This window comes from Terrapene carolina, unplaced genomic scaffold (assembly GCF_002925995.2).
Source record: "Terrapene carolina triunguis isolate 2854851 unplaced genomic scaffold, T_m_triunguis-2.0 Scaffold233, whole genome shotgun sequence".
Taxonomy (NCBI): Eukaryota; Metazoa; Chordata; order Testudines; family Emydidae; genus Terrapene; species Terrapene triunguis.
In genome coordinates, this window is record NW_020664584.1 from 10639168 (window position 1) to 10652549 (window position 13382).

At 46.1% G+C, this 13382-nt stretch overlaps 1 protein-coding gene across 2 annotated transcripts in view; it reads right to left on the reverse strand.

Annotated features, from left to right (window-relative positions):
• RBL1 (RB transcriptional corepressor like 1) overlaps positions 1–13382 on the reverse strand; it is a 77832-nt gene that overhangs the window by 23880 nt on the left and 40570 nt on the right. For both annotated transcript variants that reach the window (XM_024200845.2, XM_024200846.2), the window contains exons 13-15: positions 9418–9582; positions 9062–9197; positions 7150–7416 (exon numbers count right to left, since the gene is read on the reverse strand). In XM_024200845.2, coding sequence (XP_024056613.1) covers positions 7150–7416; positions 9062–9197; positions 9418–9582 — 568 coding nt within the window. The remainder of the gene's footprint in view (positions 1–7149; positions 7417–9061; positions 9198–9417; positions 9583–13382) is intronic.

A 13382-nucleotide genomic window follows, 5' to 3' on the forward strand; every position in this document is an offset into this window, starting at 1 on the left:
GACTACATTTATTTCAGAAGCATTTTGGCTGTAGAGCAGTGTTATCTTTGTGGTGTTTAAAGTGAGTCTCAGACTGTCAAGCAAATGTAATGTGGCGTCGACGAGGTACGGGAGGATGTGGATTTCCTTCCTCCTGATACATGCCTGACACCACCATGCATTTGGTGAAGACTCAGGAGGCAGAAGAGAGGCCAAATGGGACAACAGTATAATGAAAGTAGCATTCTCCTACCACACAAGGCAGAAATTTCCTCTGGCTCAGTAGAATCGTCACATGAATGTAAGTTCCAGAGCAGCAAATCAGCCATTCTGAGACCATGCGAGGAGGTTAGCCAAGAGTGACCATGCGAAATCTCATGTATCTGATTAATTTGTTGAGGCTGTGAAAGTTGAGAATGGGTCTCATCCATCCTTGGATTTCGGTATCAGGAAGTACTGGGAGTAAAAGCTGTGGCCCTGGTGCTCTTGTGGAATTTCCTCCACCACTCCCAATGTCAACAGAAAGCTGACCTGCTTGATGAGCAGTGTCTTGTGAGAGGGGTCCCTGAAGATGGATTTGGGGGTGAGGTGCGTAGCCCCATCTGACAGGGTCTAGGACCCAGCTGTTGGAGACAACTGAGTCCCAAGCATTGCAAAAGCGGGCCAGCCTGTCCCTAAAGAGACAGAGATGGTGGAGTATTGACTGAATCAGTGCTCTGGACTAAGGAGTCAAAATGGGTGTTTAGCCAGCACTGAGGGAGGGCGTGTGGACTGTCCAAAGCCAGAGATTGACTGATTCCCCTTGTGGGACCTATCCCTCTTTCTATGGTAATCCTGCTGTTTCGGGGGAAAGGCTGTGTGAAGAAATGCTGCGGGCGATATTGTTACTGCTGCTATGCCCCATAGTGGCATCTTTGTGCGGCTGGCGTGCACACTCCCAAGGACCTCAAGGTAGCCCCAGAATCCTTAAAGGAGTGCAAAGTGTCATCAGTCTTGCCCAAGAACCAGAGCTGGTGCTAAGAATAAGCAGTTTAAGCTATTGCTTAGGGCCCCAACCCGTTCAAGGGGTCCCCCTATTAATTATTGGTATGTGTTGTGTGCCATCGAGCAGCATTCTGCAACAAATGCCTGAAACTCCTCATGCAAGGCCTTGGGCAACTGGTTCTTCAATTTAGACATGGCTGACTAATTGAGGAAATCATACTTGGACATCAAAGCTTGATTTGCTGTCACCGGCACGAGGTGCATATCATTGATCAGGAGGGCCACTCTTCCAGGGATGGCAGGCTGTAAAATGTCCACCAGTTTGTATATGTTCTCTTGGAGAAACTCTGCCTGGGCGCCCAGGGATGCAGCTATGTGGTATAAAAGGTCCTGATACATCTTAAAGACCTCCAGTATAGAAGAGGAAGATGAACCAGGCAGCATGGCATCATCTGGCGATGAGGACATGGGTCTTGGCTAAGACACAACTGGCTCTTGCTCCCGGGAAGACATACCCGGGAGGGAGGACTGCAGCGGCTCCACAGGGAGGAAAACCACTGATGCCTGGGCTTGCGGCTGATCTGCAGTCACCACCGTCAACCTGTCGGGTGATTCAGCTTTCAACGGGATGAGGAGCATCCGACTGAATCCAAAGAGGCCACTGAAAAGGGTAGGCGCGTTGGTGACCAGTAGGAAGCGCACCAGGGACCACCATCCCTACCATGGGGCACATGCCAGCTCTGGAAGCCATACTGGTCCACAGGTAGGCCTCAGAACTCGTCAGGTGATGTGGAGCAGGAAGATGACTATCCAGAATCGGATTCAGAAGAGCCCTGATATCTCAGGAATATGGGCAGAGCAATACCTCAGGGAGCCAACAGGTGGTCCGAGTCATCTGTTGCCCAGAACAAGGCAGGAATCAGTGCCCCTGATGAAGGCGATATCATTGATGCCAAACATGCTGGTGCCACAGGCAGCGTCAGTCCCGGTGCAAACAGTGGTACTGGAGTGCCCAAGTGCATCAACAATGAGGGTGATAAAAGTCTCCATTGGAACATCTGCAGCGTTGAAAGCAGATGGGCCATAGAGGGTCCTCATGCCAAGGTCCCTTGTACCAACCCCAATACCAGTTCCATCCCCACCAAAGGAAGAGGTGCATCTGAATACAATGCCGATGGATACAAGAGCTCAGCGACTCACTCCATCGGAGGGGTTATAGGTGGTGCATCTCTGGGAAAGTCCTAGATCAATGATAAGGGTTGGGACTGAAAGGTAGAGGAGATCTGTGGCTGCCTGATATGTCGATGACATGGACAAAGTATCGGCATTTCCCTCGTTGGTATCGGACTCAATGGACACTTGGAGACCAGAACCAGAGTCGACAGTACATGGTTTCTGCACTTCCTACTCAGTACTGGGGAAGGGTTAGAGGTACCAATGCCATCACGCACGGTGGAATCGATGTCGGGACAGTCCGTGCTTATCCTGGGGGAGGCAGAGGAGTTGCCCTGTGACCTGGAATGGTCCCGATCGGTCTTAGAAGACCCCTTCCTTGGCACCGACAGAACGGCTACTACGCATCTTCAGAGAGGCGCCTGCCCTGGAACGAGAAGCAGCAGCACTCTCCAAGCCTAAGGGTGATCTTCGGCCCGAGGAGGGCCTTGGTACCAGATCAGGTCGCGTGGCCTGTTCAAGCAGAAGCTGCTTGAGACAAAGGTCCTGTGCCACCCGAGTCCGCTTCTTGAACGATCTACAGATCAAATAAGGTTCTTTAAGGTGGGCCTTGCCAACACAAAGCAAGCAGTGTGTGTGGGCGTCACTGTTGGGAATGCCTCTCCACAAGAAGGGCAATGTTTAAATCTCGGTTGACACTATCTACTACCTACTAACACTAATGATAAGACAACAATCACACAGCTCTGACTTCAGCCACAGAGGTGAGAAGGAACTAATGGGGGTCAGGGTAGCGCTGCCTCATATAGCCAGGGAAGGGGCCACAGCTATGTGTCACCCCTCTATAGGTACTGCTATGCAACAGTCTCCAGCTCTGGCGTGCTGGGTATACACGCACCTAACTGCAATACACATCTGTATCTACTCGAACAATAACCCTGGCACTTATATGTGCTTTTCAGTCATCAATCGAAGAGAACTGTATAAAGCAGGGTAATCATCACTCCCCCCCCCCCACAATTTTACAGATAAAGAAAAAGACAGGGTTACTCATCCAATGTCACAGTGAGTCAGTGCCAGAGTCAAGAATTAAACTCGTTTCCTGATTTCCAGTCCTGTGCCTTATCCACTGGCCATACTGCCTTTCATACCACCCCCCTAAACTTTGCATTTATCCAAGAATCACATTTTTTTTTTCCTTTTTGATCACAGTTGCAAGACCAATGCTTAGAGAAATTTCCCCACTTTCTGCCAGAGTGTTTCTAGCCCTGGAAGAAGGGCCAGGTCTACCCCTAAATATTAGGTGGACATAGCTACATGGCTCCCAGGCATGAAAAATTCACACCCGAAACATGCAGTTAAGCCAGCCTAAACCCTGGTATAGACACCACTAGATAAACGGAAGAATTCTTCCATCAACCTAGCTAACATCTTTCAAGGGGGTGGATTAACTACAGCAACAGAGAAATCCCTTCTGTGGCCTTAGCAAATGTCTATGCTATGGCACTACAGCAGCTTCACTGCAGAGCTGTAGCTCTGTCACTGTAGTATAGACAAGATCTAAGTTATAGGCCCCTAAAATCACATCCTTATCAACACATCTGGTCTCTCCTCCATTTAATTCCTAAGTGGTTTTAGAAGCAGGTATCCCACAAACTACTAAAGTTAAAAAGAATGGCTTTATGCCAAAAGCTTGAATTCCTATAAGGCATTTGTTTCTAGCCCTATGGAACTCTAAAAGTGAACTGCAAAAGCAATTAATTCAGACTAGGTGGTCACACTTGCGAATCCCAAAATAAAGTGCATTTGGGCATCTGATTGTGCACAGGTCACCCCATTTACTCACTAAAATTCCTACTCAAGGCTAACCGTTTGCCAGGCCTGACTGCAATTGCCAAGACTTACCGTCAGTATCTTCAGCATGTATGGTAATGATGCATCTTGTATACAGGATTATAGTCCAGCTCAGGTCAACTCACACCTCTGGTTTTATCATTTTATGAATGGGACTGAAAGCAGGGTTTGTTTAAAATACATCTTTGTCAGTCCTATCATTTCCTTCTCGGAGAGCTTTTCCATGCTTCTGTCAGGTGGAGAAGTTTCTATGGTTCGCCCTTTATGGGCCCTTTGTATTTCCAAAACACAGATTTCCAGCTCAGACACTGGACCACCTTGACAGTCTAGTGCAACTTGGCTGCATTACTGTCCATGACCATCTGACAGACAATGGCACCTAGATGCCTATTCCCCACGCATTGTCCTCGCACGTTACCACGGTATACAGAGCTAGAGAAACATGAAGCAGCAAGGGAGAAGCCTGGAGGACTAATAGAAGATTCACCCCCAAATCCAATTGCTTGTGTCAAGAATTATGGCATTTTCATGCTGTTACTATGACTGAGGTGATGAAAGTTGTCTTCTCAGCCTTAACTTCTGCAAAATCCAAACCAGAGGAAGCATTCTGAATTGTGGGTAGTCTGATTAACCCAGATTGTCTCAGCAATGTAAAATCAAGTGTTTCTCACATGAATAGTAGTCAACGTACACATCAGATAATATAAACTGGAATTCAGGCAGAGCTGATCACTTCAACAGGAACAGTACAAGAGTGGGAGATAAAATATGCCAACTGTACTGGGTGGCTCTCAGATGGTTTTCTCTTGCTGAGGTTTTGGTTGTAACCCCAAGCACATCACATCATGTATGGAAATGGCCCTATGTCCTTCATGGCTGATGAAAGCAATGGAAAAGACAACAGGCCCATTATTGTCAAAGATTCCTAATGCCTCCTTAGGGACAGCAACATACCAATGACATTTAAATAAACAGTGCTTAGGACCTTGCTCAAGAAACCATATTTGATTGTTAACACATAGTTTCTGTCTTGCCTTGAATCTCCCCTTTTAAGAGAAGGTAATTGAAAAGATAGCGATGAGCCATCTCCAGTACTGATTATACAGATTTTGATGCCTAACTTCTGGCTTCAGGCTTGTTTATGGAAACATCACTATTGATATGGATGAGCTTCTTCTAATGATGTAAAAGGTAAAGTTCACAAGCTGATTTTAATAGATTTACCAGCAGCTCTGGATAACATTGTGACTGTAAGGTCTGACTGACTTGCCTGCAAGATATTGCAGGAGTGGACTGAGGAATCTTTCAGTGGGTTTACTTCTTCTCAGAAGCATCCAAAAAGGGTAGTGCTGGGCAAACTCTTCTTCCCTTGGCCCCGCAAATGCAGGGTTCCATACCATACCATTTGTAATCCCTTCTGTCAGACAATCCTATTAAGCCACTTGGAAAGATCAAGAGTTTGGACTACTGGGTCATCAGTATAACAATACTCAGCTCTTTGCCACCATCTCAAACAATATGGCATCTATAGTCTCTTTACTCTGCCAGCATACAATACAGAGAGCTGGATGAAGATTCAAGCTGGGAAAACCTGCAGTTTTGTTTCCTGGTAAGGGGAAGGAGATGGGGGATTAAGCCAACGGTGTGTCTGCATCAGCTAACAAGTGTGTAATATCTGACCTCAGGGTCTCACTGGATTTATCGCTGCTCTTTGACTCAAACTACATTGGTGACCCATAGTGCGGGTGAGTTTGTCATTGATCACGGACCATTCTTCTTCGATCTGGATCTCACACAGTCATCCACTTTGTTACCACCAATCGGGACAAATGTGTCCTAGGACTAATTCCTCCAGCTACTGCAGAACCCTTCTGCCTTCCTCCCAACTGCTGCAGGATGCCCCAAACACTGGACCTGAGATCAAGTCTCTACACTGGCTTCCTGTTTTCTTTTGGCTGTAATTCAAGATGTTGGTAATCATATTCAAAGCCTAAATGATGTGGAGCCAAGGTATCGAGAGAATACCTCTCACCCTATACACCTGTATAGCAATTAATATCTATTAAGATCAGCTGGGAGACTGCTAAAATTGAACACTCAGGGCATGATACTATGCAGTGCAGTTGTAGGGTGCTGCAAGTATAAGCACAGGTAATAAAGTAGTACAGAAAATGCAGTGGAACGTACTCCTGTATTAGTGAGATAGACATTATAACTGCCAAGTCACTTCTGTCTAGGAGTCTTCAGAAAAGAAGTCAAAGCTAAGTGTCTCAGTTGTATTCCACGGATTGTTGTGCACTGCACGATAACTTTCAAGAACATGGTTTCCCATGTCTGGCAGCATGGCTCTCAGTCAAAGAATTTGCTTTTCTTGGCATCACAACCATATAATGGTTTCTGAATGAATTTAATTTAGAGAGCATTTGACTATTATCTTAGTTTCTGTGAATGGCATATCTAATTTTATTTTGCTCCTCTAAAGGTCGCCATGGCAATAGACCTTACAGAATATTAATCTTTAATATGCTTCTTTTTATATTAGAAATATCAGAAACTTGAGAGAGCTCCATTAAATCATCTAGTGCATTCCTCATGGGCCAGAGCAGGATTTGGGGAGTTGCCATACAGCCAACTTCAATCTGTCAGAGTCAAGTACTGTGAATCTTTCATGTATCAATTTGTTTCTAAAATCTATATCCCCTTATCCTTAAGTAAAATGATATACTGAGTAAACAGATAGGAAAACAGATAAGGATACAGCTGTACCTGAAGACCTAAGCATATTAAATCCCAAGAATTACTTGTGTCATACATCTTCATAAGGCTTCATCTGTGATGAAGCAAAATTTGCAAAGCAACAACTTCACAAACCCTGCCCCAGCCTGCAGTGGATACATTACCAGGATAATCTGTAAGCAACAAGTCTTTGTCTAGACTCTAGTCCATGCAATAATAAGCACTAGGGATGGCAAAGCATATTTTCTCTTAATTTTTCTTTTCAAAACAATTTTCTTTAGATGTTACTTGTTCAAAATGCAAAGCCCTCCAAACTGAATCTACATTGTGTTTGATAGTACAACCAAACCCCAGGAAAAGGACATAGTAAAACATTCAGCATCATTATAAAATGCAATGAAGTAAAATGAATGGATATCTTACCATGCAGTGGGATTGTAACTTTCTGTCCCATTGTCCCTGTTACAGTAGCTGTTGCCATGGTCAAAATTGTCTGTCCCGGTGAGAGAGAGATATTTTCAGCAGCAACGCTTGAAGCTGGGGCAATTTTCAACTTCGTTCCTTCAGAGAGAACCTTTTCTACCTGCATGTCTTTTGGGCTGTCATCGCCAAAGAGCCTTCTCTTAGCACTTCCAGCTGTAGGAGAACTGTAGCGCTCATGAACAGAGATCGGAGACAACGGCTGCATGTCTAATATGAAAGAAAGGAAAAAACATCACTACAATATGCAGCAGTTTAATAGAAATACAATTTCCAAAATGAGAGAACTACTAGTCCCCAAGCTACAAAACAGAAGTCAGAATCACAAGAAACCTTCCACTGACAGAACAGTAGCACCATAATACACAGATCAAAGTCCTCTAGCCCTTCAATTGCTTCCCCTTATTCTCCACTATTCCCAAACCATTTCATTTGATTGACAATATGTTTGGATTCTTAGCCGCTGGAAAGCAATGGAGACCTCTTCCTCCTCCAGTCGCATCTTTCCTGAGCTCTAGCTGCTTGGACATCTTGTTTCTCTGGCTTGGTCTACACTTACCCCCCAAGTCGAAGTAAGGTACGCAAATTCAGCTACATGAATAACGTAGCTGAATTCGACATACCTTACTTCGAACTTACCGCGGTTCAGACGCGGTCCACACGCGGCAGGCAGGCTCCCCGTCGACTCCGCGGTACTCCTCTCGTTGAGCTGGAGTACTGCAGTCGACGGCGAGCACTTCCTGGTTCGATTTATCGCGTCCAGACCAGACGCGATAAATCGAACCCGGAACTTTGATTGCCAGCCGTCGAACTACCCGGTAAGTGTAGACCAGCCCTCTGTCTCTTCCTCTTTAATCCCCTCGCTACTACTCAGCTTGAATCCTCCCTCCCTTTGCTCATTCCCTTATCTCTATTTCTTCTCACAAACTCTGCTCACTTTAACTGCTTCCACTCATGCTATTGGGCAGCAGCAAAACTGATCAGTACAATATCAGTTTCACTCTTCTGATCCATGGAACCCTTTGGAAGCACAAGATAATCTCCTGCTGCTCAAGATACTAATTGGTGTGTGTCCCTCTCCATCCCACAAAGCAGAAGAGTTTCTGGGTAAACAGCAAAGTGAAACTGGCTAAAAACTTGGAAGTTTCACTCCGCTACTAGCTTTCACCCACTCCCAGCGGACAATTCCTTGTCAGCAGAGGCAGGCGCATTTTTTCAAGCTCTGCTCTTCTCCCCTTCAGTATGCTTCTTTACTTTCTGTAAATTTCTTTGAATGGTAACGACAAGTCATACAGCCCAGCGCACAGAACTGTTTGCCTTTTTGTGAAAAAACAGCAATCCCAAGTTGTTGGTTGTGGGTTTTTTTGTTTTTTGTTTTGGTTAAAAATAAGTGTCCATTTAAGAACTAATGAGATAGAGGATAGTATTTTTTTAAAAAGAAATTGACCTATCAAATCTGAGAATGGAGGCATAAAGATAGAAAATACAGGACAGAACCAAACTGCATAGCGAACCACTGAATAGATTAGAACAGCAGGAGAAGTAGAGTTACCAGCTGTCAAGGATTACAGCTACACCATCTGAATCAGTATAGACAACCCTAGAAAAGGCACAAAGGCAAATATTACTCTGATTCAAGGTAGGCAATGTGGACATAAACACATTGGATGGGAGCACAAGCAATTGAGTGTTATGGAGACAAAGCCATAGAGTTAGGGAGAAGATTTCCAGACAAAAAGTTTGAAAAGACAAATGACTAAGATTCTAAGCAAACGCACCCAGGATTTCTCTATGTATTACTATGAATGGTTTGAAATACTATATACTACAAACACATCAGAAGCTCTCAACTTACCCCGTCGTAAACTTCCACCAAGATCTGTGCGAACCTCTTTCACCCGGGGATGCACAATAGGCGATACTGGCATCATAGGGAGGTGCCCTAGTCCACTTCCTCCATTACCGGCTTCAAAATTACTTGGGTATATTACCTGGGATATAAGAGATGCCAGTTTAAGAATAAATAATCTTCGCCTCTTCATACCATCTACCATTATTAAAAAGGGTGTCAGAGAACACCGTGTCTTAGTTTTTATAATTATTTCACTACTAGATAAATTGTTGCATTTGATTAATATCCTATGCAAAATATCAGTCCTGGAAAACGAATACACTTGCATTTTCTGGTAATTTATTTTCCCTTCAACATACTTCTTCACAGGTTGGGACCTTGTTTTCTGAGGCTTGTAGAGCTTTCCATAGGGCAGAGTCGCTGGTCCAGGCTAGACTCTCCAAAATCTGTTCTTCAATGTTGTTGAGGTGCTTCACCATGTCTCTGGAGAGTCCTTCCTCAGACCGAATCAATACTTCAATCACCTAAAGGGAAGCAAGGCAGTTTAATCAGCCATGCTAAAAGCAAAACCACCTCACCTATCCTTAACCCTCCTCTGACCGAATGCTAGCGGTAGCACCCTGGTCACTTGCTGCAGCAAGTTCAATTGCTGCAGCTCAGAAAAGGTTGCTGGCACAACTGGGAACAATTAGCTATTTTCTGTTGGTGGATTATGAGTACCTGGGTGGTAATTACTAGACTATTGATGCAACTGGCAGTAACTGGGAGAATATAATTGGGAGGAACAGGAAGCAGGAGGGGGAGCTCAGAAGGTGAGCTGTACAAAGGAGAGAAGCAGTGTGGAAAGCTCCTACTGCAATATGCCTGCGTCATGTTCTGTTTAAAAAAGAACTGTGGAATAAAAGATACATGTAATAAAACGAAAATGGCTGGGTGTGTTTATGACTGTGAGACTATGGGAACAGGCTAAAAAGTATGGTACACTCATCAACTGACCATTCATTTCAGGTCCAATTCAACCCTCCCTCCTTGTTTTTAAAAGTTCCAGCTTCTATTACATACCTTGCATGTTTCTGCTCCTCTTCCTGATACCTCTGCTCATCCCACACACTCCCCTCACCCCAAAACACACCATCTTGCCATAGCTGGTGCAAAAGCATTCTATGCTGGAATCCTGTGGTCTGGAATAGCTTCCCTACATCAATTCTCTATCTGATTCCAAGTCTCAGAGGGCCTGTGTTATACAGAAGTTCAGACTAGAGGATCATAATGGTCCCTACTGGCCTTAGAATCTATGAAGACATTTTCTGCTTTGTCATAGATCTGTTTCTTTCTCCCTCTCCTCCGTCATCTTCAGTGAGCGAAAATATAGTTTAGTTCTTCACAGAATTTTAAGATCCAGTATAAAAGGCTTCATATGAAATGGTGATTATATATATGTACATCTTCATTTCCAGTTTACAATTAGATTTAAATTTAGTTTTTAATTGATGCTCTACCACTTTATAACTAGGTGATGTTCACAAATACCATTACCAATCAATTTAAAGCTTCATTTGAAAAAAGGTTAAAGCCCTTAAGGTTGTGAAGCTAGCTTTACAAAGAACAACCTGACACGACAGATATTAGTCACGTCACTTAATGCACTGAGACAATACAGTGATGAGTGTGGTTTAAGAGCCTATATCAAATAGAAAATGTGATTCAAGTGTAAACCAATGCTGTGGAAGAGAAAGTTACTCACCTTGTGCAGTAACGTAGGTTCTTCGAGATGTGTGTCCCTGTGGGTGCTCGACTAGGTGTTCGTGCGCTCCTGTGCACGTAATCAGAGATTTTTGGTAGCAGTGCCCGGTTGGGTTGCACATGTGCGCCCCCCATCTCGCACTGCTTGAAGCGGTTAACTGGTGCTGGCTTTATTCCTTCTCTACTGCAGAGACTAAGTAATAAATCCCAAAGTAGAGGGTAAGAGGGAGGGTAGTGGAGCAGTCACAGGGGGACACATCTCGAAGAACCTCCGTTACGGCACAAGGTGAGTAACTTTCTCTCCTTCGAGTGCTGTCCCTGTGGGTGCTCCACTTTAGGTGACTTCAGAACAGTGCCCTCCGGTGGAAGGAGGGTCTTCGGAGTTGAAGTTATGAGAGCAGACAGTACAGTGAGTCCAAAAGAGGCATCGGACATTGCCAGTTGTCTTAATGCGTAGTGCTGCGTAAAGGTATGGACTGAGGCCCAGGTTGCAGCCCTACAGATGTCCGTGATGGGCACGTTGTTAAGGAAAGCAATGGAGGTCAATAGGGCTCTGGTGGAATGCGTGCGAATCCCCAAAGGAGGTTGTCGGTCACAGTGATGGTATATAAGAACGGACATACTGGGTCAGACCAAAGGTCCATCTAGCCCAGTATCCTGTCTTCCAATAGTGGCTAATGCCAGGTGCTCCAGAGGGAAGGAACAGCAAATCATCAAGTGATCCATTTAGGGATAGTGATCCATCTAGTGATAGCATAGAATTATGCAATCAGAGATCCACTTGGAGAGCCTCTGTTTGGATATGGCACTCCCTTTGGAGCGTTCAGTGATGGAGACGAACAGTCTGGCTGATTTATGAAATGATCCTGTTCTGGCTATATAAAAGGCCAATGCCCTCCCTACGTCGAGAGTATGAAGTGTGGACTGCCTTCTATCCTCGTGGGGTTTGCGGTAAAACGTCGGTAGGTGAATGGATTGATTAAGGTGGAAGGCTGAGATGACTTTAGGTAAAAACTTGGGGTGTGGTCTCAGGGATACTTTATCTTTAAAAAAAAGTGTATGGGGGGGGGGGTCTGCCATGAGACCACCCAACTCTCCTACACGTCTGGTAGATGTAACGGCCACTAGAAATGCTACCTTCATGGAAAGGTGTAGTCAGGGCCGGCTCCAGGCACCAGGCACCCAAGCTGGTGCTTGGGGCGGCACCTGGAGGGGGGCGGCGCGGTGCTCCGGCCGCCGGGGAGAGCGGGGCCACAGCCGGGCTCGCCGCCCTCCCCCCGGCGCTCTGGCCGCCCCCCTGCCCTCGCCCCGGCCGCCGGGGGGAGAGCGGCGAGCCCCTGCTGGGGCTCGCCGCCCTGCGCTCTGGCCGCTGGGCGCGCCACCCCCGCGGCGGCGGGGCGGCCGGAGGCTTTTCTGCCTAGGGCGGCAAAAAAGCCAGAGCCGGCCCTGGGTGTAGTAGTGAGCATGTAGCTATGGGTTCAAATGGGGAACCAGTGACGGCCCGAAGGACTAGGCGGAGGTAAAAAAAAAAAAAAAAAAAAAAAAAAAAAAGGTAGACGTTGGTGAGGCCTTTGAGGAAACATTTGGTGAGCAGGTGAGCAAACACAGAACGTTGATCCACTTTGTGGTGAAAAGCTGTGATAGCAGAGAGGTGTACTCTTATTAAACTCATGGATAGGCCAGACCTTTTATGTTCTAAGAGATAATCTAATATTGAGGGTAAAGAGCTAAGTTCCCTGTAAGCTACGCAGCCATGCAGCAGCCTATTTAGTGCCATGCAGGTGCTCAGGGAACCCACCCGGGGACCTGCCAGGGGAGGGGCGGCTTGAACCCAGCCCGAACCTGCTGCAGCTGGGGGCACCCCTTCCCCGGCTTTGGGCATTCCCGTCAGGGGAGGCTTTTGCCCCCAGAGAGGCTGCTGCATGATAGCACTGGGTATTGTAAAGGTATGCACCGAGGACCATGTCGCCGCTCTGCATAAGTTCTGGATTGGAACCTGCACTAAGAAGGCTGCCAAAGAATCTTGGGACCTTGTGGACTGAGCTGTTAAGTTCGACTGAGGGGGAACGCCTGCGAGGTCGTAGCATGTTCATATACAGGATGTGATCCAAGATGAGATCCTCTGGGAGGAGACCAGAAGCCCTTTTATTCTGTCAGCCATAGCAATGAAGAGCTGGGCCGACCTATGAAACGGTTTGGTTCTTTCAATATAAAATGCCGGAGCATGTCTGACGTCCAGGGGGTGCAGTCGTTGCTCTTCCCTATTCACGTGAGACTTAGGGTAGAAGACCAGTAGAAAGATAGCCTGGTTGTAGTGGAATTGGGACACAACCTTTGTGAGGAATTTTGAGTGCGGCTGCAGCTGTACCTTATCTTTAAGAAAACTGTATATAGTGGCTCTGCTGTGAGGGCTCGGCTCTCCGAAACCCTCCTTGCCGAAGTAATTGTGCTTATAATGGCGCTATCAGCGCGCAACAGCAGGGGGCGCCGGCACCGAGGCTATGGATACCACTAGGGGAAAAATCTTCGACAGTTGTGCTCGGGGCACTCGCACACCTAAATCGGAATGGACATGTGCAAT